Source organism: Streptopelia decaocto, assembly GCF_964273445.1.
Source record: "Streptopelia decaocto genome assembly, chromosome: 8".
NCBI classification, from domain to species: Eukaryota; Metazoa; Chordata; class Aves; order Columbiformes; family Columbidae; genus Streptopelia; species Streptopelia decaocto.
The window spans coordinates 19,843,626-19,870,102 of record NC_138662.1 but is presented as its reverse complement, the minus strand read 5'-3'; the positions used below and the strand labels follow the sequence as shown (position 1 = coordinate 19,870,102).

The 26,477-nt window shown below is 43.6% G+C and overlaps 1 protein-coding gene across 1 annotated transcript in view; it reads right to left on the bottom strand.

Moving 5' to 3' along the window:
- EEFSEC (eukaryotic elongation factor, selenocysteine-tRNA specific) overlaps positions 1-26,477 on the bottom strand; it is a 103,713-nt gene that overhangs the window by 8,903 nt on the left and 68,333 nt on the right. The window contains exon 6 of the mRNA XM_082060016.1: positions 26,277-26,433. Coding sequence (XP_081916142.1) covers positions 26,277-26,433 — 157 coding nt within the window. The remainder of the gene's footprint in view (positions 1-26,276; positions 26,434-26,477) is intronic.

Below are 26,477 nucleotides of genomic sequence, written 5' to 3'. Positions count from 1 at the left end.
CTCCATCCTCACACTGGTAACCCTCGCTTCACACAATAGTAAACAAGACCTTGCTAAATACTATAGGGTAATTTGTACTGTAATAGGTCCCCAAGGCACCATGGACACAATTTGAAATGCCATCTAATTTTTCTTTTTAATTAAAAAAGCAGTTACTATATTTAAACAACAACACAAAAAAGTTCAGAGGGGACAGACCGGAGTTTCCCACAGCTCCCTGGGAGTTTTCTCAAGGTCAGGAAGAGTTTTATAGGCTCAATTGGTACACATTTTTTTCTTTAATTAGTCTGCCATACCCTCTGCATGAAGTCAGCGTCTTGATTTTTAGTCTGATATTTTTCATATTGCTACACGGAGCACAGACTGCAGGACCGCGCTGTATCTATTGGCGCTACCGCGTGGTTATTGATGCCAGATTTTCCTGTAGGTGCCTTGCTGGCCCCTAAACCTGTCACCTGCACCAACAACACCCAACGCATGGCATTGAGAATGTGCCATTCATTTTGTTTAATACTCCTCAATTTCCAGCAAGAAGATCAGGATATATTATCCAACATAACTACCACGTTTTAACCTTTTGTTTTGGCAACGATATCATGTAATAATTCAACACCAGACACAAACAGGCCGCTGTCATCTGAAGCCATGGAGCGGGGTGGATTTCCGCACTTGACAAATCCCCGCGGCGTATCACACCATCGCTCTGCAAACACCTTGTTATTTAAGTAGCTGACCAACCTGCACACACTTGAGAAGGATATTTGCGGTTCCCACAGTGGGTTTTCCAAAGCGCACCCTACCCCAACACACCCGTCACCCCAAATAACAACCTCATTTCTTGGCTGGCTGGCCACGCTGTAGCAGAAATAGGTTGAAATACCAACCTTGACTTTGTTTTATAGGCCAACATACATCTCAAGCTGCCGTTACCTTTTGTGCCAGCACCATTCGTTGGCTGCGCCCTCCCCAAGACAAACCCTCCTACAGGTGATGACTTTATACTTTGCTCTCCTGGAACACAACTCGGACTTGTACAATCCACACAATTGTTTGTTTCTGTACACCAGAGATCAGCTTGACCCCGGTTCCATGGGAGACTCCAGCGCCCCATGATTACCAGATCTGGGCTACACAAATTAAGTGCACATACAATCTGATGGATCCGCTTGCAGAGCTACAAGATGATCGCTAAGCACATCTTTTTGGCCTCAAATCCAACACTGTCTCATTAGCCTAAAGGAAAAGATTTCCAAATTAATTTCTGCGTGGGCAGAAGGGAGAGAAGGAAAGAAACGTGCAGACATAATCAACATGATGAGTAAAATGAGGAGACTCTATGACGACCGTTGTACAACACAAGTCTTCCCCAGTTTTACTGCTGAGGTGTGTCCTTGCTGATCCGATCCTCAAATCAAGAGGAACAAAATTACCAAAATGACCCAAAGAGTACAGTGAGGTATGGAAAAATAGATCCAGGAACCACAAAGCACAGGAGCCTCCATAATTTTAAAGCCTGTTGAGTATTTCCTTGGGGCTAAATTTATATCCAGTGAGGGAGTTCTCAGCCCAGAGCCACTCGGTGTAGGCCAGAAAATACTTCTGGTTATGTTTTTGTTAGCACCCCAGTACCTATAAAATAGCAAATAAACAAAACCAACAACCCTTATGGTCTGTGCGCTAAGGCGAGAAGAAACAACTGAAAACGCATCTCAAATTCAACACAAGGGACTAAGATTTCATCAGTCTAGCGAAAAGGCAACTACAATGAAACCAGTGCCCACGCACCGTCTCTCTCACGGCGGCCTTTCAGAAACACATATAACACAGAAAAAAGTTCAGGTTTGCAGATCTGACACAGAATCAAAGGCAATTTATTACAAAGCAGCTTCAAATCCAAGCGCGGGATCCACAGGCCCATCTCTAATCCTCCCATCGCGCCCAAGACTCTCAATGGCGCCGCACAGGCCAGTTAAGCTGGACTAACTCCGCTGGTCCGGAGTTGGGCGATATTCATCTTCCCCTGGGCCGTCTTTAGAAAGCAATCCTCAACAACGGGACTTCAGAATAAAGAATAAAACATTGCCATTTTTCTTCTTTTTAAAACTTCTAGGCCTTTAATGCGATTAGAAAGGGGAGGGGGAGTGGATAGCAGCTTCTTCTTTTTTATGTTATGTATATTGTGTGTAAACAAATATGCAATTTGCTTTAAAAAGATAAGGTGATTAAATTTTTATCTGGCTTGTACTCTGTTGTCACCACAACAAAGAGAATTAGGAGGAGGAAAGAAAGGCCTTTTTATTTGAATTATGCTCTTACCAGAGGTTCTCTCCAGCACAGCTGTAAAGCCACTCAATGTTCTCCAAACAGGCCCTTTGATTGCATTTTATTCAACTTGTTTGCATTTGGAGCAATCGAAAGGAAAAGAACGCTCCACATTTTGATGTCTTAATGTTCCTTAATACCTTCTTTAATTTATATTAAGCTTCTTAACTAGGGTGATGAATTCTTCAAAAACAATAAAGACCTAGTGCAGAAATCTTTCACGCACCATGAAAATTGAAATTATAATGTATTCATGGCTGCTTTTTTTTTTGGTTATGAAAAAAACATTATTTAGAAGAAAGATTTAAAGCACACACAAAAAAAATCCTGAAGTTGTACGAAAATTACTTGATCCACAGAAACAGACGCAAGTTCAAACTAATTATTACAAGGGAAGTAAAATCTTGTAGGAGGTGGAGGCAAAGAAACAGTAGGAGAATGCTGGGTTGCTATGAAGCTTTTCATAACCTATAAATTCCTTCCCCATGCTTTTCCACAAAAGGAGCCTGTATATCTTTATAATTTTGTTTTCTCAAGATAAATTCGAATGTTTATCAGTTCTTTCTCTTTTATTATTAATTTACTTCTTCCCTAAAAACAGCTCATCGGGTGCACAGTCCCACAGTGTGTTCCCCTCCCAATGCCCTCTCAGTCTGCCAAGAGCAGCAGCGCCCATGGAAATTGGGGAACACCAAAAGTGGGGAACACCAACACCCACAGACGCAGCAGCTTCACACGTTCCTGGGGAGGTTCCCAGGTGGATCTCGGTCAAACAGAAACAGCAAGGGTCGCAACATCAAAAGCCCAGAAGAAGCCAACCGAGGGACACGGCCGGGTGGGTTTGTTCTTGCAGGCACTGCGTGTTTTCTAGTTGTAGCTACAGGATGCTCGGTCTTGTTAAGCTTCAAACACTAATTATCTGGCCAATAGAAAATAAAAAACCTCACTCTAAACTATTTCACTGCTCTTAAAAATCCCTTCTGCAAAAAATGAACACAGCTTGCAGCCAAAGTCCATGATGGCACAAACCAGCCTTAGCAACAAACATCCAAAAGAGCATGTTCTTGCTTTGCTTCCCTATTTGTCTGCTATTTTACCTTTTTAACTTAAATTTATGTTCCAATGCAACATCTTTAATTCTCAGCAATACACATGCATGTGCGTAGTGACAAACACCTCACCTTGCTCCCCCATTTTCCTCTGCAAAGAAAGGGCAGAACAGAAACCAGCCTGAACAGCTGGAAATTCTTCTCTCAACACCAACAGCTCCGCGACAGGGACCGGGCACAGGGACATTACAGCAACGAGCTTCCTAAACGAATCCTACACCATGCTGAATCATTTCAAGTATCCTCAAAACAATGCATTTGAAAAACAACGTATATTTTCACGTGGAATGATAATTTTCTGTTGACTGCTCACCTACCTTCCCCAAGTCACATTTTTAAGCAAATACCAGGAAAGCTCAAAACTCCATGACAAAGCCCACTGTATGTGTATAAAACCCTTGTGAAACAGCTCGCTTGGCTGTACCAGCAATCGACCGGCCACAATAATTAAAACAATTTACAAGGTTCATAAGCTGCATTTACTGTAGAGGAAAACAATGCTGATCTTAATCTAATCCCCACGTACCGCAGTGAAACCTTGAGCAGGGTCACAGCACACGAGCAGAAGCACCAAATCCGAAGAGTTTAAGAGCAAACACGGATCACTCCAGCAATACCAAGAAACCTCCAGCACTGAGAAATTAGTTATTCAAGCACAATAATTATAACAGGTAACACTTACTTTATCCCACCTATTAGAGCTTTTATCTACATTTTTTTAAGGGAGTAAGTACAAAATTCACATGTCCAAACCAGTATTTAGGTACGTAACCGGTGAGAAGCCTTAACTGTTGTAGCCATGAAAGCTTGTGCCTTTAAGCACAAATGATTCATGAATTTTAATTTGTTTTAAATGTTGAAAAATCCCTTCCAAGTAAATGGAGTCAACAAGCCAGCAAAGGATGAAGACACATATCTGGTTTTTATTTAAAAAATAAAAAGCTCAAGTCTATACATTTCTTAGTCACCCACAAATCCTTTGCAAATACTTTGCAATAACTAAGTTTCCTGCATTTCTTTTAATCAAGACACTGTGCTTCTCCCCATCCAGCACATGCTGTTTGAACAGCATTGAGCCTTCACTGATTCTTTCTGTATTATTTAACTATTACTATCGTAAAATGTTTTTATAGAAATAAATCAGCCAATGATTTGGGAATTTGGGAAAGATTTGCAGAATGGGACTCTTTCTGTAAGCTGCTTCAATAACATTCATTTCAAAAATGTAAAGTCATCAGCCCACCCTCCAAATAAAAACATTTGAAATTCATATAATTAATATATTTTTAAAGGCATAACTTATTTCCTGTCTCTGCACCAAGAGTTTCAGTTCAAACTCTTCATGTTTTCTCTCAATAACCACAAAGACCAGGAATAAACCTTTGAATCCAAAGTTAATGTTTTCTAATAATTACTTTACAGGACTTCGGTTCCAAATAAACAGCAACACTGGCAAAGTTGAGCCCAATGAAACATTTATAAAGGGGCAGGCCCACTAAGTCAGGCTTTAAATAAGACCGCGCAACTTGCAGGGATCCCGTGACACAGACCCAGCACGTATTAATAACTTAACGCCTCTGTCCGTGCCACCGCGATACTTCCATTTTTCTAGGCAAGCACCCAAGGGCTGGGTTTCCTTCCTCATTACACTCTTCCTGGGCACAGATTGTTCTAAAATCCAGGCAATTATATGCCAGAAAACGCAGGTACAGTCCCTGTGCACGGGAACCAGACCATGTTTAAGGCTAAAGGAGATGAACTTTCCTGACTCACCCCCCAAAACGACTCTCTCTTCATCCCTCTGAAATTTCCAGGTGCTGATATGGCTTGGAAATAAGATGTAGGCAAAGCAACGATGCTCAGAAATTAATTACAAGCATCCTGATGGCAGTTGGCTGGAGAAGAACACGTTACAGCAACCTGAATGACAATATTCCCACTGGTAGCGCCACTTTGACTGTCCAGCTCCAAATCCGGCAGCAAGAGGCAGAAGGTTCAAAATTAGTATTTCAGGGTGTTACGAGAGCCGACCCAGCACCGGGGACTGAGGACCTGGGTTGAAGAGTCACCGCACATTCCAAAACACCAATTTGACTCGCGTTGCAAAAACATCCAACCCCCCCAAATAAATGCAGCGTTTCTAGGGAGCGCAGTAAGAGTGGAATTGGAGGAGAGGAAAATTAGATTAGAGAAGATGTAATATAACCAGCCAAAACACACAAACAAGTTAAAAATAAATTAGCCCTTTTACCAAAACCACAAAGGCAGCATCTTGTGTGACAACTGGTGATTTCTTTACGCTTGGGCTCTAGGACGGTCCATTAGAGTTCTCACACCTCAAGATTTATTTTTCTTGACAAATAATTGTTAAACATTTGCCTTGTACCAACATATCAGTGTTTATGAGATCCTAACTTACCCAAAGACAACACAGGCCTACCAACCTAAATGACTTGTGAGTGACCCTACCAAAGGATGGAATATCTTTTGCCCAGCGAGTTTTGCTACAATACTGGATTTTTGGAGGCAGGGGGAAGAATAAAAGCCAGACAAATTCACACTCAAATGACATTTTCTCTGAAACCTCTTCTATATCTTCCCCCCGAGCTCCCGCTGCTCACATTGCGATGCTGCTCCAGTCAACTCCGCGCTTCCCGGCGTCTCCAAAGACATCCAATAAAAGGAAACAGTGTCCCTTCCAATCCCCATCTGTGCCTGTGTTCTCTGCTCAGACCCCTGCCCCAGGGGTTTAACTCCCCCCATCCTCTCTCTCTCGTCAGCCTCAGTGGTCCCGATGTCTCCACTTACTGCTCAGGGCAGAGCTGATCAACTGCAGGTTCTGTGACGGCAACCGAGCGGCCGCTCGCAGTTCCGACAGCTGGTCCTGATTTTGCAGCAGGATCGCGTGGTTCAAACCCTCCCTTACGAGGAGGGAGAAAACAACCAGAAAAAACAAACCCCAAGAAAAGGGAAGGACTGGGAAAGCACCACGGATCAAGGACACAGCCCCAGCTGATAACCATTTTGCCAGTAACAGAGATTATCGCACCACGTTAAGTCAAGCCTAAGTCCTATCTTATCCAGGTTCCTTCCTTACCAGCAGACACCGGAGGAGGAGGAAACCTGACATGAACCACTATATTAGGTCACGTTCTCCTTTGAAAGATCCGCAGACAGCAGCGGGGCGCAGAGATAACCCGGGTACCGCGCGAGGACGCGCATCCCGGGGCAGGTAAAGCATCAGCTCCAGCCCCCTTAAGATCTTCCAGCCTTGAAAATGGAAGCAGCAGCAGCATTCCCTCCTCCCGCATCTTGGTGACGAGGGAACTCGTAAGAGTGTTTGTTTTACACGCAGTTCATCGAGGCTACGGATCTATAGAAAGCTCACGTTAATACTTACACTGCTAAAATTAAAGCTCTCGTGAAAACGCTGAGGCGAAAGAAAAGTCTTTACAAAATCTACCAGATGCGCTCCCAAATACATTTAAACAATAAATCTTAACACTATTTTCCCCAGGAAAAGCCATCCTTTTATCCATTGGAAGAAATACGGGATACTATGGGGAAGATCATAGCCTGATGCTTTGGAAGGATCCCAGGTGGTTTACCCAAGAGACACGCGGGTGGTTCGAATGAAGCAGCATCTTCAATTTCTTCCCCAAGAAAAAAGATCCTGGGCAATAAGCACATCGAGATCATTTCTGTCAGAAGCGAGAAGTACGTAGCAATTACTTTTAGGGTTTTATTTCATATTTATGTGCATTATCTTCAACCTAACCATATTTTATTCAAAAAGATGGCAGACATTAACACCAACTTGCAACTCCAAAGTGTACTTTGAGTGAATGTTATTGGAACAAAACAGAAAAAAGGCCTTAACGTCAGAAGAGCCTCTCGGTCGGCTGTGCTGACTTCTAATGGAGGTTGGTTTGTGCTCTGCAATCTCAAATTATAATGGACAGACTACTCTATTCCCACCTTTTATTCAAGTCCTATTTTACTACTCCAAATATATACTACCTAAATTTGTATACTCTTTAACAGTAGTTAATCTTCAATTAAAATACCTAGAGCAGAAACTAAGATAACTGGTTTAAAAGGTAAAAGCTTATTGACAAAAATGTATTCTTCATATTGCCTTTTTTTTTTAATTCTGCATATTAAAAATGTCATTTTTATGACTTGAAAAAAAAAAAATCTTCAGGAATAATGAAGGCTAACAAAAGACTGAAGAGCAGTAATTTAAAAAGCTCCATATGTAGCATCCTGATTACTGTATCAGTCCCATTTCCATAACGAAGGGAGAAGTCGCCAAACTGCTGCCTGTCCTTTCTGGTGACAAGGGAAGGGCAAAGAGGACGCAGCGGTTGAGGCGTCATCCTCCAGGCTCACGGGGAAGAACAAGAAGTCTCCGGCTTCACAATATGTGGGTGTCAGTGTCCGGCGCTCCTCTGGAATCCGGTAACCCCGGCTCCGGTGGTCCCTGCACATGTCCTTAATTTGCAAGCAGCTGGGTTCAAAAGTTTATCCTCACTTTTTGACCTGCAAGGGTTTCTGCGTGTCGTACCACACGGGCTGGAGATGCGCAGTGAAAACGCTGCGGCGAAAGAAAAGTCTTTACAAAATCTACCAGATGCGCTCCCAAATACATTTAAACAATAAGTCTTAACACTATTCTCCCCAAGAAAAGCCATCCTTTTATCCATTGGAAGAAATACGGGATACTATGGGGAAGATCATAGCCTGATGCTTTGGAAGGATCCCAGGTGGTTTACCCAAGAGACATGCAGGTGGTTCAATTGAAGCAGCATCTTCAATTTCTTCTCCAAGGAAAAAGATCCTGGACAATAAGGACATTGAGATCATTTCTGTCAGAAGCGAGAAGTACGTAGCAATTACTTTTAGGGTGTTTACGTGCACGGTTTTGCACACAGAACATATTGCGTATTTTTAAATAGCAAAACGTTATCCGGTAACACATCAGTGATGTGCATTGTGTGAGTATTCAGCCAAACAAGCCAGTCTGCGTTTTAAGATCCAGTAAACTTCTGGATTTTTATGGCGTAACTTCTAAAGGACACATAATGAAATAATTTAACTACAACAGCACCTATGCAGATAGAATAGAAAGCGCAACCACCAAACCTGCAAGCCGGACCAGATTAATGCCATTAACACACCTACCACAGGTACACCTACATAATGGATACACCAACCAGAGAATTATCTTCATATTGAGTGTTTTTCAACACAGAAACAGCGAGCTAAAAATGCCGGTGAGTCAGGGGGGAAAGAGGCGGGGAAACTAAAGAGCCCAAGGAGGCTGGAACCTCTGAGCACAGTTTAATACCAGCAGCAAAAAGTACAACCACAGACCGGGGGGGTGGGCAGAACTCTGAATTAACATCTTCTACACTCGACATCTGAGTATTTTCTTGCATTGCCCTAAAGCGCTTTCCCCTTGCAGGCAGAAATCCCTGATCTTAGCATAAAGCATCTATTTTTCAACCATTTTAGGGCTCGGCCGCAGGTTAGTGCCCATCAGCTGAGCTCGGAACCGCAAATCTCAGCGCATCAGAACATCCTCCCCGGGGTGGGAAGGGAGATCCGGGGTTAGGAATTTGTACCACATTTGCGATGTGTTCCAACGTTCAGCCGCTATCGCCGAGGTAACAAACAGCAACTCATTAATCCACGGAAACGCGACAGTCGAGTCGAGCGCAACAGTTTTCTCGGCACTTGTGCTATTTTGAAATCTTGAATCAATTGTTTACAGAAGCTCTTCACTTGTGTTCACAGCACTAAGTGCTCCACATACCAGCGAACCTTTAATAATTCCTAATGCGCAGCGTGTACCAAACAGCCGTTTGTTTTATTTAAACGATAAAAACCAGCGCACAAAGTGGATAAATAGTTCGTGATGAGTGGGAAACACAAATTTTTCAAACAGAACAAGCACTTTGTGTTTGTTGATAAAGTTGTAACTCTCAGCCTGAATTACACAACAGTAACTCTATTACAAACCAGTTCCAAACACAACGGGGGGGGAAAAACGCTTTGTATGCGACACAAATCAAGGAAAGTATGTAGGCATAATGGCATAGAAAAGTTATTTAACAGAAGAGCTCATACATCAGCAACTGAAACTGCGAATTAAAACATAAGATGGTGCCTCGGGGGGAACTCGGAGCACAAAGACACCACAGACTGCAAGTCTATGGGGACCAGACGACTCGACCAATGCCAAAAAATGCAAGTCTCCCTTCAAAAGTTCCAGGGACACAAAGGAAAAAGTGAATGTTCAGGGCCATTGTGCACTGCAAACCGGCTCGTGACCTAAAAACCTCCCCAGCTTTCCAGGGAAATTTCCGGATTTCAACGGAAACGTTTTATGTGTCGCATTTGCTGCTGATCTGAGCCCCTGAATGGGGAAAATGAGGGGAAAAAATCCGCCGAGAAAATTAAATTGTGCTTTCATTGTTAGACAGTCGTCACTACACCCAGCGCAACAGTCAATGGAAATGCTTCCCATTTTAGTTTCAGCACCGTAGTACCCAACTACTTCTAAAAAAAAGAGACAAAATAATAAGTAGTAATTGTAATGTATTACTAACGCAAAGAAAATAACATTCCTTGAGCAATAAAGGCACAATGAGGGAAGAACAGGCTCTTGTACGGGGCTGCTGCTGCGCGTCGCACGGTGACGCTCTCCTAAGTAAACTGGGTTCTACTTGTTTCACAAGCGTAAATCGGGAGTAACTCTACACATTCGATACAATTGAACTGATAACTATTTCTCAGAGCAAAGATGACTGAGGAACAAGTGCTGCCTTACTTAGCCCAAAACTGTAACGCAACTTGTGAGCAAGTTATTACAGCCCTGATAGACACTTGGATTGGAAATTAAGGAACCCAAGCCTGGGCAGTTTTGCTTGTTTGGCTTCTAGCAGTTCACAATATTATTTAGTCTCTGTCTCAGCTTCCCCACTTACAAAATGGGGTTAATGACGCTACACAGCATCTCGAAATACACAGCCCTTTTTTAATATGAAGAAAAGCTGCATATTATGTATTAAGTTTACAAATTGTCACTGTTAATGCAGCAGCCTGTTCCTTTTCATTTCCCACTCCAACAACTGCACTGCGGGCTGAAGATCTTGATTTATTTCTGATTTCACACATTTTTAAAAAAAGGCTTTTTGCGGAGATGTAATTCACGAGTTTAACGTTTCATCAAACGTGCTTTTGTTAAGCGCGGTCGAGCGGGCACATTACCCAGGGTCATAAACTCTTAAGTCAAATCGCAGGCAACCGAGCGGCTCCCGTCCCTTCCGACGGCCTCCGCGCCTGCCACAGAAGGCTAATTATTTCACAACAAAACTTGAGAAGTGTACTTTTTCCCCTAAAGCCATATTTGTTCATTGTTTCACTGTTGCTGCCTCCGGAGCGTGAATTCACGTCTGCAGTTCATATTTTTCCCATCGGAACCACAGCCAGGCACTAACGGCAGGATCCGCACCGCAAAACGGCAGGGAAAAGGACTTCAAATGGCCACTATCCATCACACTTACGTAATGAATATAGCAATAAAATTCATGTATGAATGTATAAAATTACACCAGACAAGAACTTTGAGACGTAGCCACGGCCAGGGCTCAAAATTCTGCAAAAATCTGGGACTTAACTGTGTCCCCTGCACTCAGACTGGGGCGAGTTATTCAAACATCTAAGCTGTTCAAATTAATTCTTACACTCAACGTATTGCTTTTGTCACTCTTACAGTTTTTTTCCTTTGATTATCAGTGTAACATTTGCAGAAAAACAGTCCTGCAATAGCAGTTTCCCCATATAAGTAAAATATTAGATGGTTATGAGGAGTGGGGATCTAGATGTCTAGAAAGCCGTGATTATTTTATCAGCGCCATTTCTAGGACAGAATCACAGATTCCCAGAATGTCAGGGGTTGGAAGGGACCTGGGAAGCTCATCCAGTGCAATCCCCCCATGGAGCAGGAACACCCAGCTGAGGTTACACAGGAAGGTGTCCAGGCGGGTTGGAATGTCTGCAGAGAAGGAGACTCCACAGCCTCCCTTGGGAAAGGTCCCAAGATGTGCTGACATAGAAACCAGAAGTCATGGAAACAGAGAAACAAGAGGCTCAGGGTATTGTTTTGTACTAAAATAGGTAGTTCTGTTTTTAGGAAAAAAACCAAATCTCTACAAAGCAGCAAATTTATTGCTGACCTGCGACTGGTCTGGAAAAGGGAGCTCCCCAAATGTATAAAATTTGTCAGCCTCACCCAAAATAAAGCAAGTGGGGTTGTTTTCACTAAAATCTGTTAGGACCAAGTGACTCTGCTAAGGAAGCTGAAGTTCATTCTAATCTCTTCTGTTGTCTGGAAGCTCCTGTTTGATCTCAGTCGCTTCCACAGTCTGGTTGTTCGCAAAACCCTCCAAATCCAACCTTTATGTTGTTTTTTACCCAGAGTCTCTTTTCTGAGTGTGTCTGTGGGACCAGCACTCACAGAATGGAAAAACGGTCCCTGTGCAGAAAAAGCCTCATCGCCTGCAGCACCGGGGTGAGCCGAAGGATGCCGTGTACGATACCATATAACAGAAGTTCGCTGTTCGGGAATTGGTGATCCAAAATGCCACCAGCCTGTTCCACCTTAAAAATCACACACAGAGTGAAGATTGATAATTAAGCACGCAAATAAATCAGGTCTAACAAAGCCAATTTAATCAAGGAAATAAATTTATAACCACTGTCATCTTTCTCCTTTCATGACGACCCAATACAGCACAGGCTGGATCAGCGTTCAGCAAGGCTGGGGGAAGGGGAACGACTTGGGTAACACTTGGTCCCATTTAGTCATACAAAGCTGGAAGGAGAGTAATAATTTAGCAATGAAAAAACTCCAAAAGACCCATCAAAACATGGCAGGCTCCAGAGATGGGCTTTGCCAAAAGGCTGGTTTGGGGACAGACTGGGCTACAAAGCTGCTATTAAGCTTCAATTCTTAAAATAAGCCCATAAACTCAGAAAATATTTATCTGGAAGGGTGGCAGCCCAATAAAAGTTTTATGGATGTTTTAAAGCCGCCCTGTCAGGGGAACAGGCGCTCGGTCACCTCCCGCCCTCCTAACAAAACACACACAGAAAAAGCAGGAACGTGGGTCGGGAGCCCAAGTGGGAACAACAGGGGAGCCTGGGAAAGGGCTCCCCCCTCCCACAGCCCCTCACTAACACTCCAGCAGGTATCATATAATCACTATACATAATAGAATAAGAATAATAATATAATCAGTATACGTAAGTAAGGGACAGCATAGAGAAATACAAAACATACCTGGTTTTAAAGTTTGTATTTGTAGAAGCATCGTGCACCAAGAGGTTTTAAGATCACACATTTCAGGCTCCTCAAGTGAATTTGGGACTGGCTCACAGAGATGGACACCAGGCCAAGTGTAAAGGGACAAGAAAAGTCCACTTTGGACATCCCTGCATCCCATCTCTGTTAACACTCCAGATGAAAATCAAGCTGAAGTAATGCAGACAGTGAGTTTAAAAGTAAAAACATAAAATTCACTACCGAAACTGTGCAAGGCTGGAAATGACAGCCAGGGGAGCGATGCTGCTCCTCCGGCCCGTCACACGCTTTTTCCTTTCCGATCTCCCCACCATCACCAAATCTAAAACCCCACACAAAGCTCAGGCCAAAAGGAGCTTGGCACCTTCCAGGGATAAGAATCACAAGCAGCAAAATCAAAATGGGATGGAAGATAAGAATCAACGCTGAACGAAAATCTGTTTGCAGCCAAGCAGACTCTCACCACTCACATGCAGGAAAAATCAGGAACAACTTTCAGAAACATGAACTTCAATACGTTGGCGGTCATTCCACTCTTCCCGGGCAGCACCACCCTCCTTTAATTTCTTTTTTTCCCAAGTAAAACACCTATAGACTTAAAACCAACACAAACATCCAAATGAAATCCCAGCAGCGCCCTGCAGAGCAGGCTGAGGGGACACGCGGCTGCGCTGGCTGGCAGGACAGATGGTTCCTCTCCCCACTGTCATGTTTGTGTTTTTAGAGGGTTTTTTTAATGTATTGTGTTACTCCATCAATCTTAGCGAATTGTCCGTCTTGTAAAATTCTTTTAATTACGTTATTTTCTTCTCGTTATCCGCCTTATCTAAAATTATTTATACTGTTATAATCTGGGTTTCAAACACTGGTTATAAACATTGTCGCAACAGTTATTAGATGGGGACTCACATACACACATACACATAGATGAATTATTTACTTCACGACTGCTCCGTAACGCTGTAACATGATTTTGTTTTCCCAACACGCTTCTCTACCAAAAATGAGAATAAAAGGACTAGAGGGACAAGATCTAATCTGCCTTCCCCCGGGATCCCAGAGCAGTTTTCCTGAGGATGGTACAACACTGTCCTGTATTTCAAGCCTTGTTGGCCACTTTTTTGCGGGGGAGCGAAGCAGCGTCTGAGCCGGAGTTTGGCAGGAGGAGTAAGTGCTCTGTTAGATTAAATTTCAGCGTAATGTTCTCGATAGGAATCGCAGCACCATCCCTAAAGTGCAACGGGAGGGTAAACGCCAACCGTCGAGATGGATGGTTTGTTTTTATTTTTATAGAGATTTTCTAAACCTCAACTTTCACCTCCTCGCCCCCTCCCTCTCCTGTTCTCAGTCACCTCCAATAGCCCATCTGTCTGCCTCATTTAATAGAAACCTATATTTCCTAGCTAATGGATACATTTGGCTAAGAAGATAATCTCTTTGTGTTCGCTTCAGTTGTCACATTCCTGTTATCATATTAATACTGATTAAATACAAAACCCAACATTCAAGTCAGACCCCACACATTATTTAAAAGAGCGACACGACGTTCATATTTTGGCCCTGGGAAACCTCGGCTGGAATGGAAGGGGCCTCCATGTCACCCTTCAGCAGGGATGCCACCCATTGGGATTTTTACAGGACAGGATTATTTCAATAGTTTTGTCTTCTGTGAGACCACCAGCCAAAGTTCAAGTTTCCTGAAGAGCTCCAGCGCTGGTACAAACCTCTTGTATCCCAAGAAAACCATGATGACGCAGGACAAGCATCATGACGCCAGGGGCTACAAGACAGGAGGGGCTGGGACAGATCTCAGTGCGCTCAGAAACGTCCAGAGGTGATTCACAACCCGCTCTTGTGCCTCGGTTTCCCCCATCTGTATGCGAGAGTATTTCCCGAGCTACGTGTGTGGTTAGGTTATTAACCTCTGTTTGGGTCTGCACGCTGAGGTGCGGCAGAAAAATGAAGTACAAACCGCCAGACATCAAACCAGCAAAAACTAATTCAACAGATCCTGGGATTTAAGCCAACTCCGTAACGCGGCGCGTTTTAAAAGCGGCCGCTCGCACGCGTGACACAGCACGCTGCCAACCCTCAAACTCATCCTCAACTCCACAACAAATCTACTCACCACAACTATCTTGCGTCAAGACCCCGATGAATTTACACCGTTCCTTTCTCGCTTCTCGTGTGACCATCGTCTGCTCCGTGGAGAGGGAAGACTGCGACACAACAGCTATGGAAACGAACCTCATGAGATGCACGCTTGAATTCACGGTTCTGCTCATTACCTCGCCAGCACTCATTTTAAAATAAAAATTATTAATAGAGCTACTCATTGATTCAGGGTTTATCCTATTCCATTTAACAGGCTGACACTGCCATTCAATAGAAGTGCTAATTAGTAAGACTTAACCTCAAAGTTCTGCTCAAATTAAGCATGTACGCCATTGATTTTTCAAAACTGCCATTCAATGGAATCATAGAATGTCCTGAGCTGGAAGGGACCACAAGGATCATTGAGTCCAACTCCTGTCCCTGCACAGGACACCCCACAGGTCACACCGTGTGTCTGAGGACATTGTCCAGTCTCTTCTTGAACACTGTCAGGCTTGGGGCCGTGACACCTCCCTGGGGAGCCTGTTCAGTGTCCAGCACCCTCTGGGTGAAGAACCTTTTCCTCATGTCCAATCTAAACCTCCCTGGCACATCTTCCTGCCATTCCCTGCGGTGAGTAAGAACCTAAGTTATGTGTACCGCTCATCTTTGCGTGCAAATATCAAGCCTGAGAATGGAAGCACAGTAATTAGCTACATATGCTACACACGCAGATTATTCATTAGTTACTGAAGATGGACCCAGTGTTACTTTTCCGATTCCCCCCACCTTTCCTAGACATGAGGTACGAGCTGCAGACACCCCGCTCAGCCCATACCTTCCCTAAAAAAAAAAGGGATGCGACACCTCCCGAGCGACTCTGGAGCAGATGAGGTTATCCCATGGTCAGGAAAGCTCCCCTGGGATGTCAAAAAGGCCAACCTAACCTCCTGAGATCCGAACAAACAAACAGCTGAACACGGAGAGCCTTGAACCGAGGGGCTGCTGTTTACCTAACCCCTGAACCGCACAAGACATCAATCCCTGCCTTATTAAAGAACCGCGTCCGTGGGGCAGGCACGGCGGCTGCGGCGGCATCGCCCGTTCGCGGCTGCGCCGGGGTCGGAGGAAGTTCCAACAGGCCCCGCTCCGTAAATAAAATCCTTCTGGCCCGCGATAACTAAATTGTATTAAGACCGGCTCAGACAGCTTCAATTAGAAATAAGCGGCAGGGGCGGACTGAAATACCCGCCGTCAATTTGCTGACAGCTGGGCTTTTCCACCCCGAACCAATTCTAACTGCCCAGATCAATGAAAGGAGCAGAGAATCCATAACATGCTTCCACTTATTATATGTGTAATCCATATGTACATGTGTCCTGAAATCAAAACCATGTCTACATAATAAAGGAGTAAAAGCTTTAAGTAGAGAGAAAAAGCAACAGGTTTTTAACGGGAGATTCCCAACCACCAGCAAGCAAAACGAAGGGGCTGCAGATTCTGAACAACACAGACCCTTCCCCACACTTTGAGCATTTCTCTCTCTCCTTAACCAGCCTGTATATTACAAATCCATCCTTTCTTTATGAAAATTAGCCAAAGTAAGGTTATTCAAATAAACTAATTTGCAACACTCCAGGACTAAGGATTGTCAATACCATTTTCTCCTCTGAGCTCAAACTTCAATCTTGCTCAGAATGACAGAAAAACACAACTAAAACCAATTACACGATGTCCTCACACTACTTGCTTAGAGCACAGCAAGGAAAATACGAAACAAAACTAGGGAAAAAAGTCAGGGATTGGTGAATCAGGCATCGATTTCCACACAAGCTGCAGAGGGACTAATCTCCGTACATCTTCTGAGGAGGCACTTGTGAGAACAGGCGATTGTAATGGGCCATGAAAAGAAAATCCCCACTCTGTGATATACAGCCGGCTCCTGTCAGCGGGAACTCGCATTCTTTAGCACATTTTCGGTCCTTGGAAACGTCGTCTTTCCTTCTGCCAGTGGTGGTGCCCGGCACACGCTGCTTGGCACAGCCCACGGACCATCGTGCCAGCTTGAAAAGATAACTCCTTGCAATCATAAAGAAAACAAGCGCATATTCTTCACGTCGTATTCATATTATAATACCAGTCGCGACGAGCTGATACTTCAGGAACAGGCAGACAAACAGTCCTTAGCTTAACACATCCCTACATTAACTGGTCAAAATAGAAATTTGGAATGTTATTCTTCTTTCACAGACAAAGCTGAGAAGGTAAACAAATGTATTCAGAAGTAAATACGGACCTGGCAGCAAAACCATGTACTGAATTAAAATCTTCAGACGCACAGTGAAAGACCGCACCATGCAAACAATATTCTTCATTTATATAGGAAGAGACAGTATAGGATGAAACAGAGTAACCGAAGGGATGGCATGGCTCCATTTTCCTGGTTCGGGGTTCTGTAGCTGTTAATGTATTTAATTTAAAAGCAAAAAGCAGCTGAGGCTGCTCAGGGTTGTGTGGGCAAGGAAGGGGCTGAGGAGGGAGAAAATGTAAAGGGCCAAACAAAGGGAACCGACAGCATTGGGTATGGAGATGATAAGGAATAGATTAGGGTAAAACACAGGAAAAATGAAACTGGGCAGCTAATCAGTTTTCACAGGGAAGAACGGGTTCTCTGAATTACCAAACTGTCTTAATTTCCTAATCCAGAATAGTTGGGGGGCAGGAGAACCTCTCTGACCTACTGACCACCCCCTTCTAACCCACCCCAGGTCCCATTGGCTTCCTGGCCACAAGGGCCCAGTGCTGGCCCATGGTCACCCTGCTGTCCCCAGGACCCCCAGGTCCCTTTCCCCTACGCTGCTCTCTAATAGGTCATTCCCCAACTTATACTGGAACCTGGGGTTGCTCCTACCCAGATACAAGACTCCACACTTGCCCTTGTTATATTTCGTTAAATAAGGTACTACACACAACTCTATATTTTGTGTTGTAAGGTTGCCTAGCCAAGCTGTATAGACACGTAATAAAAACCACTGTTAGCTGCATTCTTTCTCAAGGAAAAAAAAATGTTTTAACACTCAAAAGTACAGCAAGAGTGTATTGAATTTGTAAAATGAAACACCTCAAAATGACAACAAATAACCCTCAACACAAGGTAGCACATGCGTGCTGCAAACAGCACACGCTGCCAAACCCAACCGCTGTGCTTCAGCAAAGCAAGAGCCGTTATTCTGTTCCACACCACGTTCTAATCCAAACCGTTTGCAATTTCAGCAGCATAAAAACCAGCAAAGTCACAATTAAATGCAGCATTTGGTCTATAAGGAATAGGATATTGCGTCTGTAGGGACTGTAGCGAAGCATCTCAAAGTGAAAAATATCCTAAATGATAATGCGGCGGAAATTTTAAAACTTGAATACAGTTCTATTCTGCATTTGTATGACTACAGAGCTTTGCAACTATCACACATGTAAAATAGGGTCGGATCACATTTATAGGTAAATAAGCTTCTTGATTGCCTCATTCTGAATATTTAATTTTGCCACCCACTACCACGGTTCTTTTTTTGCTCCCTTTTTTCCTTCTAAAAGGTAACTTAGAGTAACAGAACCCCATTTGACACAGCATTTCCCGAGCAGGTCAGGAAGGTTTGTGACCGTCCGATGGGGCAGGTTTACACAAGAGCAGAACGAAGCTAAAGACATTAGATAACTTGGAAAAGGGTCCATGTTTGCGGTGACGTGATGGCAAACACGAGCTCGGAACGCAGCATTTTCCCAGCTCCATCAATCCCCGACGTGTCTTGCCGGCAATCCGGGACTTACAGGTCCTCTTTGAATAATTCCAAGATCAGCTCACGCTATAGCGAGCACCAGCTGCTTTGCTATTCAGGGCAGGGAAAGGGGTTCAGCACACGATGGGTTACAGAGCAATGGGACGTTCCTGGCGACCACCCCAAGCTCCGGCTCCAAGTCACCGGTGTACATGATGAGTAGGGAAGAAAGAGAAATTCCATCCTATGGAAAGATCGCTGGTGGTTCTACACCATTGATGACACTTTCCTGCAGCTCCTCTTGCACAGAAATAAAAAAAGGTGTGTAGGAGGAAAAAAAAGGAGGCTCAGTCTCATTTTTTTCTCAGTTACCCAATGCAGACTTCACTGTACCCAACACAAGGGCTTGGACAGGAGCTGGAGCTTTTTCCTCCCCAGTTTTAGCGCTCAAGTTAGGTTATGGCTTGGCCTCAATGATCCTGAGGGTCTCTTCCAACTGAAACGATTCTATGACTCTATGACATTCAAACATTGCAGTGTTACATGGGGTCTGATAATTCATCACCTGTTTCTGCTCGATCCCAGAAGAGCAACCTGCTCAACAGATGCTCCAGTGGCAACTCGATGTCCAAGGAGTCTTCACCTCCCCTGGGCACACACCATCAACCAACCTTTGCAACCAGTTTTACAATCAGAGATCTAAATTTAGAGACTTAGTCACAGAATCACAGAATCAACTGGGTTGGAAAAGACCTCAGAGATCATCGAGTCCAACCCTTGGTCCAACTCTAGTCCGTTTATTAGATCATGGCACTAAGTGCCATGTCCAATCTCAGTTTAAAAACCTCCAGAGACGGCGAGTCCACCACCTCCCTGGGCAGCCATTCCAATGCCTGACCACTCTCTCTGTAAAGAATTTCTTTCTAATATCCAGCCTAAATTTCCCCTGGCAGAGTTTAAGCCCATGGCCCCTTGTCCTTTTGCTGACTGCCTGGGAGAAGAGACCAATCCCCAACTGGCTAGAACTTCCCTTCAGGTAGTTATAGAAAGTGATGAGGTCACCTCTAAGCCTCCTCTTCTCTTCCGTCATTAAAGTCAAGACCAGGATCTACTGGTACTCACGTGAATGAGGCAGACAGGCAGTTAATAAATTAACACCTCCCTGACTCCTGTTTTCATTCAGAAAGAACGAGTGCAAGTCTTGACTTTGACTCCGTAAAAAGAACGCTCCAAGGTCAGTAAATCTGGATATTCAAAGGTCAACAGGATGTCACCGCTTACAAGGTAGGTTTGATTCCTTCATTTTGTATCAACGCAGCACAAATTCCCGGCTCCTCTGTGCTCACCGCGACTCTCGCGGTTTAATCCGCTCAAGAGGGGATCACGCAGCGACGCTTCCCTGGCAAGAACCCTCTGCAGCCTCGGCCCGGCTCCCCGGCCAACACAACGCGGAGGAGCAGATTGACGCCCCGAGCACCCCTGAAGGATTTGGGGTTTTGTTTGGTTTAGAGGGTAGGGGAAGAGCGACTGCGAAAGAACAAGCAGAGCTAATCTCCAGCTTTTAAACAAAACCCAGCCACGCAGATTTCCCTGCCCTTGGGCTTTTGTGTTTCCTCTTGACTGAAATCCTGCTCAGCCTCACCTGATACCGCCAGGGATGGCAACTCACCAGCCCCTTGCAGCCAACCGTTTGCTTTTATTAAACGAAGAGCCAGGCTGGGCAAACACGGACATTAAACGTGCCTAAATTTCATTTGGCCTAAGAAAGGAAGATTATCCTATTCTAATGCAACACAAAGAATTCCAAATATCAAGATCTCCCACCAAAAAACAAGCGTGCTGCTTAGTGTCAGGGTATTTAATTATTCTCAGTGCAATGAAAAGGTTTAGGCTGCCCCAATCCTGCTGATGTCAGTAGGGACCACCCTGCCCTCCAAATTAAAGTGGGGAATATGACATTTATCTACAGTCGACTATTTCAAGCTTGTCTCCTACAATTGTTTTTAAAAAATAACTAATATGCCACAAGCGCCAGCTCCGTCGGTGCATTGAGAGCTACCTAAAGTGAGACACCTTAAAGATATATCAAAAAAGAATATAATTAAGATACCTCTGAAGGGGAAAGTTATAGAAAACAATGGGATACATAAATTATTTTCCTGTTATGTTGTTCTATCTTTGCCCAACTAATTTCCCTCATTCCATTTAACCTCTGTTCAACTTCCTCGCTTAAGCAGAGTGCTAAAAAATAAATTATTGAATCGCAACTTTAGATCTCCAGTTTTTAACTGGAATTGAAACGATGCAGATGCGCTGGTCACCTGCAGCTGCCACAGCAAAGCTCTCCCGCTACATCACCCACCACTCTGCAAACCGGTGTGCAATCCCATCCACCAAACCACGACACCAAACCGTCTCCACGATGCACTGAAGCGGGAAACACACATTCAGCATTTTTACCCCTTGATTTGACGCACAAAATACGCCATATTCTCAAGAATATGGCACATTGGTTAATTCTTTGCACTGCAGGATCCATCCCAGAGGTGCTGTGTGCCCTGGACGGGGGAGCACATCTGGGTTATTCCTTCAGAACAGTGTTTATGGTGCATTTGACCCCTCTACCACGATAAATGGAATCAGTGAAACCAGACTTGCTCTCTCATACGCAATAACACTTGTAAACGCAAAGCAGAAAGTTACCGGCAACAAAAGGCCACAACCAAGTTTGTCTTCACCTGTTGTAAGAAACTTAAAACGACTGTTATCCCAATACAGGGGAAAAGAACAGCAAAGTTAAAAAAGCTTGTATTCTAATATTCTCCGTTGTATCTCTTCTTATGAAAAGTATGCCTTTTATTACATTTAAATTTGCTCAATTCAGAACCACGTTCCGCTGTTATGGGGCGTTAGATACGCGCTGCTTCTTTGGCATTAAGAAATAAGGCAGCTTTTCACTCGTGGCACATACGGCAATTTTTACTGTATCGAGTCAAAAAGAGCAGAACAGAATTGCAGACAAACACGCGGTCATGGCTTGGAAAGGACAAACACTTGAGCAGCAACCAGACAGAAACGACAGAGACGGAAAGTGAACTATGCCTGAGATAACACAGATGCTCCCATTGGATTTTAAAAGTCTCTATATTTTACAATAATTAAGCACAAGACAAACGCAACATGCCCAAACCAATTAAATGGGCACATCTAGAGCTAATGGTTTAAAAGATGCCCTGAGACATGCCAACAAATAATGATTTCGCAAACTAAGCGGAGTTTTAGAGAGTCAGTTCTTGGGTGAGAGGCAGTTACACAAAATCCACAATCAGGACTAAGTTATTCAAATGATTCACTGAACTTTCCTCTGAATCTCTTACCAACCAACTTGACATTCCGAGGTGACACGTATGTTGAAATGACGTTTTCCAAAGACAGGCATTGTTACCTTTCGTCTTCGTTACCATGAGACACTTAAACATACAGTTCCTGCCTTCCCAAACTTGTTCTTGATTTCCACGGTGAACAATACTTTTCACTCATTTACCTTGACTACACAATGCAACGTTTTCCCATTGACAACTAAACCCGCTGCCACATCACCCACCGCAGCAAGAAGCTCTTCATCGGGAGCTCATACCCACATTAACACCACTGTAGTTTAAATTACACTTCAAATCCTGCCTGTTTTTTAAGCAGCTTGTTAAACTAAGCAAAACTCTCGTGTGAGCTTAGAGATTATGTCCCCCTTTTTATATATTTGATCACGCAACCAGACTGGAAAGTAAGCAATGTCCATCCATTAACGCACCTTGAAACTTCTTCCTCAGCTGAAACACAAACAGCTGCACAATTCAGTCCTATAGAATGGCAGATGTGCCAGCAAATACTCCTTTTTTTTTTATTAATAGAATCATTTCAGTTGGAAGAGACCTTCAGGATCATTGAGTCCAACTATAACACTAAACCATATCCCTAAGAACCTCGTCTAAGCGCCTTTTAAACCCTCCAGGGATGGTGACTCCACCACTGCCCTGGGCAGCCTGTTCAATCCAGACACTGCTGCAAACAGTCTACGAAGTGGGCGATACCTTGTCATTCAAGCAATAAAACTGTGCCCGAACGCAAAACCAGAAACAAGGTGAAAAATACACTGTTCTCCCACTAAAAAACCCAGACACCAGCAAACATCCAGGCCAACTACACATGAGCGTTCCCAAAATGGAACCACATCTTCCTCTGCAAAGAGGATCTGGCGCTGCCAGGGGTCTCTGCTAAATAACATCTCTCAATAGTCAAGTTACACTTTGCTTTATTTCATGTTATGAGCTTTACTTCTACCTCCCTGGACCACCCGAAGGGATCCTTCTCCATTATGTTCTTCAAATACTTGCAGATAATCATATCTCCCACTTAGACATCATTTAGCCAAGTCTCATGCGTTTCTTTTCATCTTCCTTCCCTCATAAATCAAATCCCTTCAGCCTCTCCAGCATTCTTGCTGCTCTTCCCTGAATTTCTTCCAAATTGCTGACATCTTTCAGCGACCGAGGAACTTCCAATTGCATGCTGTACTCTAGATGTGTTTTTTGTACTCTAAAGAAAGATAATTAAGCTTTTTCAAGAAATATGCTCCAAGTCTGGAATAAATCTAAATCAGAGATTTTTTTTTTTGGTCCTTCTTTCCAGAGCGGGTAGTAATTATCCCCGTTTCACAGAGCAGAAGAGCGGTGAGAAGTATCTGAATCATTGCCGCACACAAGCGGTGCCAGAATAAGAAACAGAGCCGCGTTCTGCCAAGTCTCAGCCCACAGATGATGTTCCCAGGCTGTGATGGACCCGCGGGCAAACACGAGCCACGTCCAAGTGGCCATGAATGACACTTGTGGAGCCCAGGGCTTGTTCGGCTGAGCCAGAGGCTGTTGGGATCAGTGGGAACACAAAATACCCCACAAAGTGCCACAGGCCGCTACTGCCAGCAACACTCAGCACACAACGACACATCTACCTGGTTTTTATTGCCATGCAGAAGTTTGTTGCCAAAACCAGTCCTTAGCTGTCATCAGGTTAACGACCCGATCAAGCGATTCAAGTCCAGAGGTTAAGACTGGTTTTAAATCCAAGAGGACTGACTGATTAGGACAGTCCAAGGCACTATTCAACTTGCACATTTGCTTCCCTTCCCTCCCACTCACCAATACGTTTGTGAAGGAATCGTGGGGTAATAACTTCAGAAAAATCACAAAATAAGTCTATAAGAGAGACTATAGAAGGGGAAGCAAGGCTGAAGAATGGGAGGGGAGAGAGAGGAGTCTGATCAGTTAAATTTAATAATAATAATAAAAAAACCCTAAAAAGCCACAAACAGGATGCAGACACATTAAAAAAGCAACACTGACCTAACACAGGAATGTGAACTGCAGTTGACTTAAACAGCGTTACAGCAATAGCCCTCCCCCTGCACACAAATCTCAGCAGCTCTTAAAGACACAGGTTTGCAGGCCCATCTCAATTGCGTGGGTTTTGCCTCGCTGGCCACACTTTGTTCCATACTCTCAGCTTGAGCTGATTTAGCTTTTTGCCTCTTCTTTCCAGATAGCAAGAGCACCCAGATTTGACCCAGACTAAAGAAAACTAAGTTGTATTATTCTGCCTGCCTTAGAGAGGTATTGAATTCTACTATTCTGCTACATATTATTCTCATTGAAAGAACAAACTATAAAGGGTCCTCTGTTTCACGGGCTGCTGTTAAACATCAGTAGAGTGTACCCGAGATTAGATAATGAACACCTTGGTGAAAGGTATCATTTCTTCCCACTAACTCAATATACAGGGCAAAAAGCAATTTGCTAAATCTGCTTACGATTTTCTTAATGTGACTGCTGGTTCGCAATTATATTACACCCACACCGGTGACAAAAGTTCCTTATTGGGCTTCTCCCCATCCCATGAAGAACCATTTGCTCCATCCAAAATGTGGAAACAGCAACCTAAACGCCATCCTCCTGTCATTCTTCTCTGTCATCGTATTTTTGCCTCCGGGAGATAAAAGCTACTAAGAACACTACATTTTTAAGCAAGATATCATCTTGATTTTCAGCACTAAGGTCATTTACACATCATTTCACCACCTACCTAAAGGTACCTATCTTAGAAACGCTTAAAAGCTTTTCTAGAATATAAAACGCAAAACAAACATGGTGCAAATTCTATTTTTTTTTTAAATATGCACTGTCCTTGCTAATTAGGCGCTCAGACCTGTTTGTAAAGTTCAGCATTTGGTGACAGCTGTGACAGAATACGGGAGGTTTTGTGTCTAGTCAGAAATTCTTATCTTACAATAGAAAGAAGAAAGGAAATTTGCTGTGGGTCAAAATTAGTGCACTTGCATTAAGTCTTCAGTTAAATGGAAAACAGTCCAGAAATCAGGAAACTCCATTTTTTTCTGTAGATCAATCACTATGTGATTGTTCACTGTCATAGGACATCACAATTTCCTTTCTCCACTTGTACGACAGAGATAATCTTGCTCATCTCCCTAAAGAGGGCGGAAGATTAACCAGTGACAAATGGGCTGAAGACGCTACAGAAATAGAAAGTACTCCTAAAATCATTAAAAACTTATCCCATAATCTGAGTTAAACACAGTACCTGTTATGGCCTATTGAAAAGGCTCAGAACTACTTTCCTAACTTAAAAGAAGGAGGAAAAAAACCCAGCACTGACACACTTATAAGCTCCAGTACCCATCAATCCCCATGCTCTAACCTAAGGAGATATAAAACCCTTGCTGTAATTCACCAAAGACGAAAAGAATACAGTAATATATAATATCATAAAACCAAGAAGCAGAAGCAATAAAACCAATTCTCAAGATCTCCAAAAAGTCATTTGTCAAGCAGCTTTTGCTTGGAGGCAAGTCAGATAATAACATGCACAACAGAGGCAATTTAAGGAACTTGCATCCACTATAGTATAGTTAATAAATAGCTACAGGTAAAAATGAGCACAGGTTTATTTTCCTTTACTTGTTCGGAATGGCTCTGGTGCAAATCACATATATATTAAGAGAGAAGAGATACCCACAGACCTTTCTGGGCAGAGCGTGATTTCAATACTACTGACACTTAACAATAAGTCATTTTGAGACCAGAGTTTGACACAGGAGATGTGGCTTCAGGCCACTCAGTCGCACAATATAAGTCACAGTCACCATCATTTAATTGGAAGAGCTACAATCCACCAAATAATCAGTGGTCCGTCTGAGTATGAGCTGATTTCAAGATTTCTGGAAACTACTGGTGACGTTCAGACTTGCAACATGAAAAGATCAGCATCTACACTCAACAGAAAACTAAAGAAGGGTTGATTCACATTAGATAAGGAAAAAAACATTATGCTGAGGGTGGTGAGAGCCTGGCCCAGGTTGGCCAGAGAGGTGGTGGATGAACCATCCCTGGAGACACCCCAGGCCAGGCTGGACGGGGCTCTGAGCAACCTGAGCTGGTGAAGATGTCCCTGCTCATGGCAGGGGGGGCACTGGAAGGGTCCCTTCAACCCAAACTATTCTATGATGCCACAATTAGCACTTGTTAGCTGACAATCACCTACCTGGAATTCGGATTTTAAATTTGCCGCTCTGTCCAAAACCACCGTCTATTATTCCATCTTCTCCTGTAGATAGTTTGACTTTTAGACCCACGAAAATCTGGATGTTTGTTTCCTTTTTGAACAACGAGCGACCGATCACGCTGTAATCATCCATCACCTGCAAGAGAAATGGGGCTTCGTGAGCCTACAATCTGAAGCGAC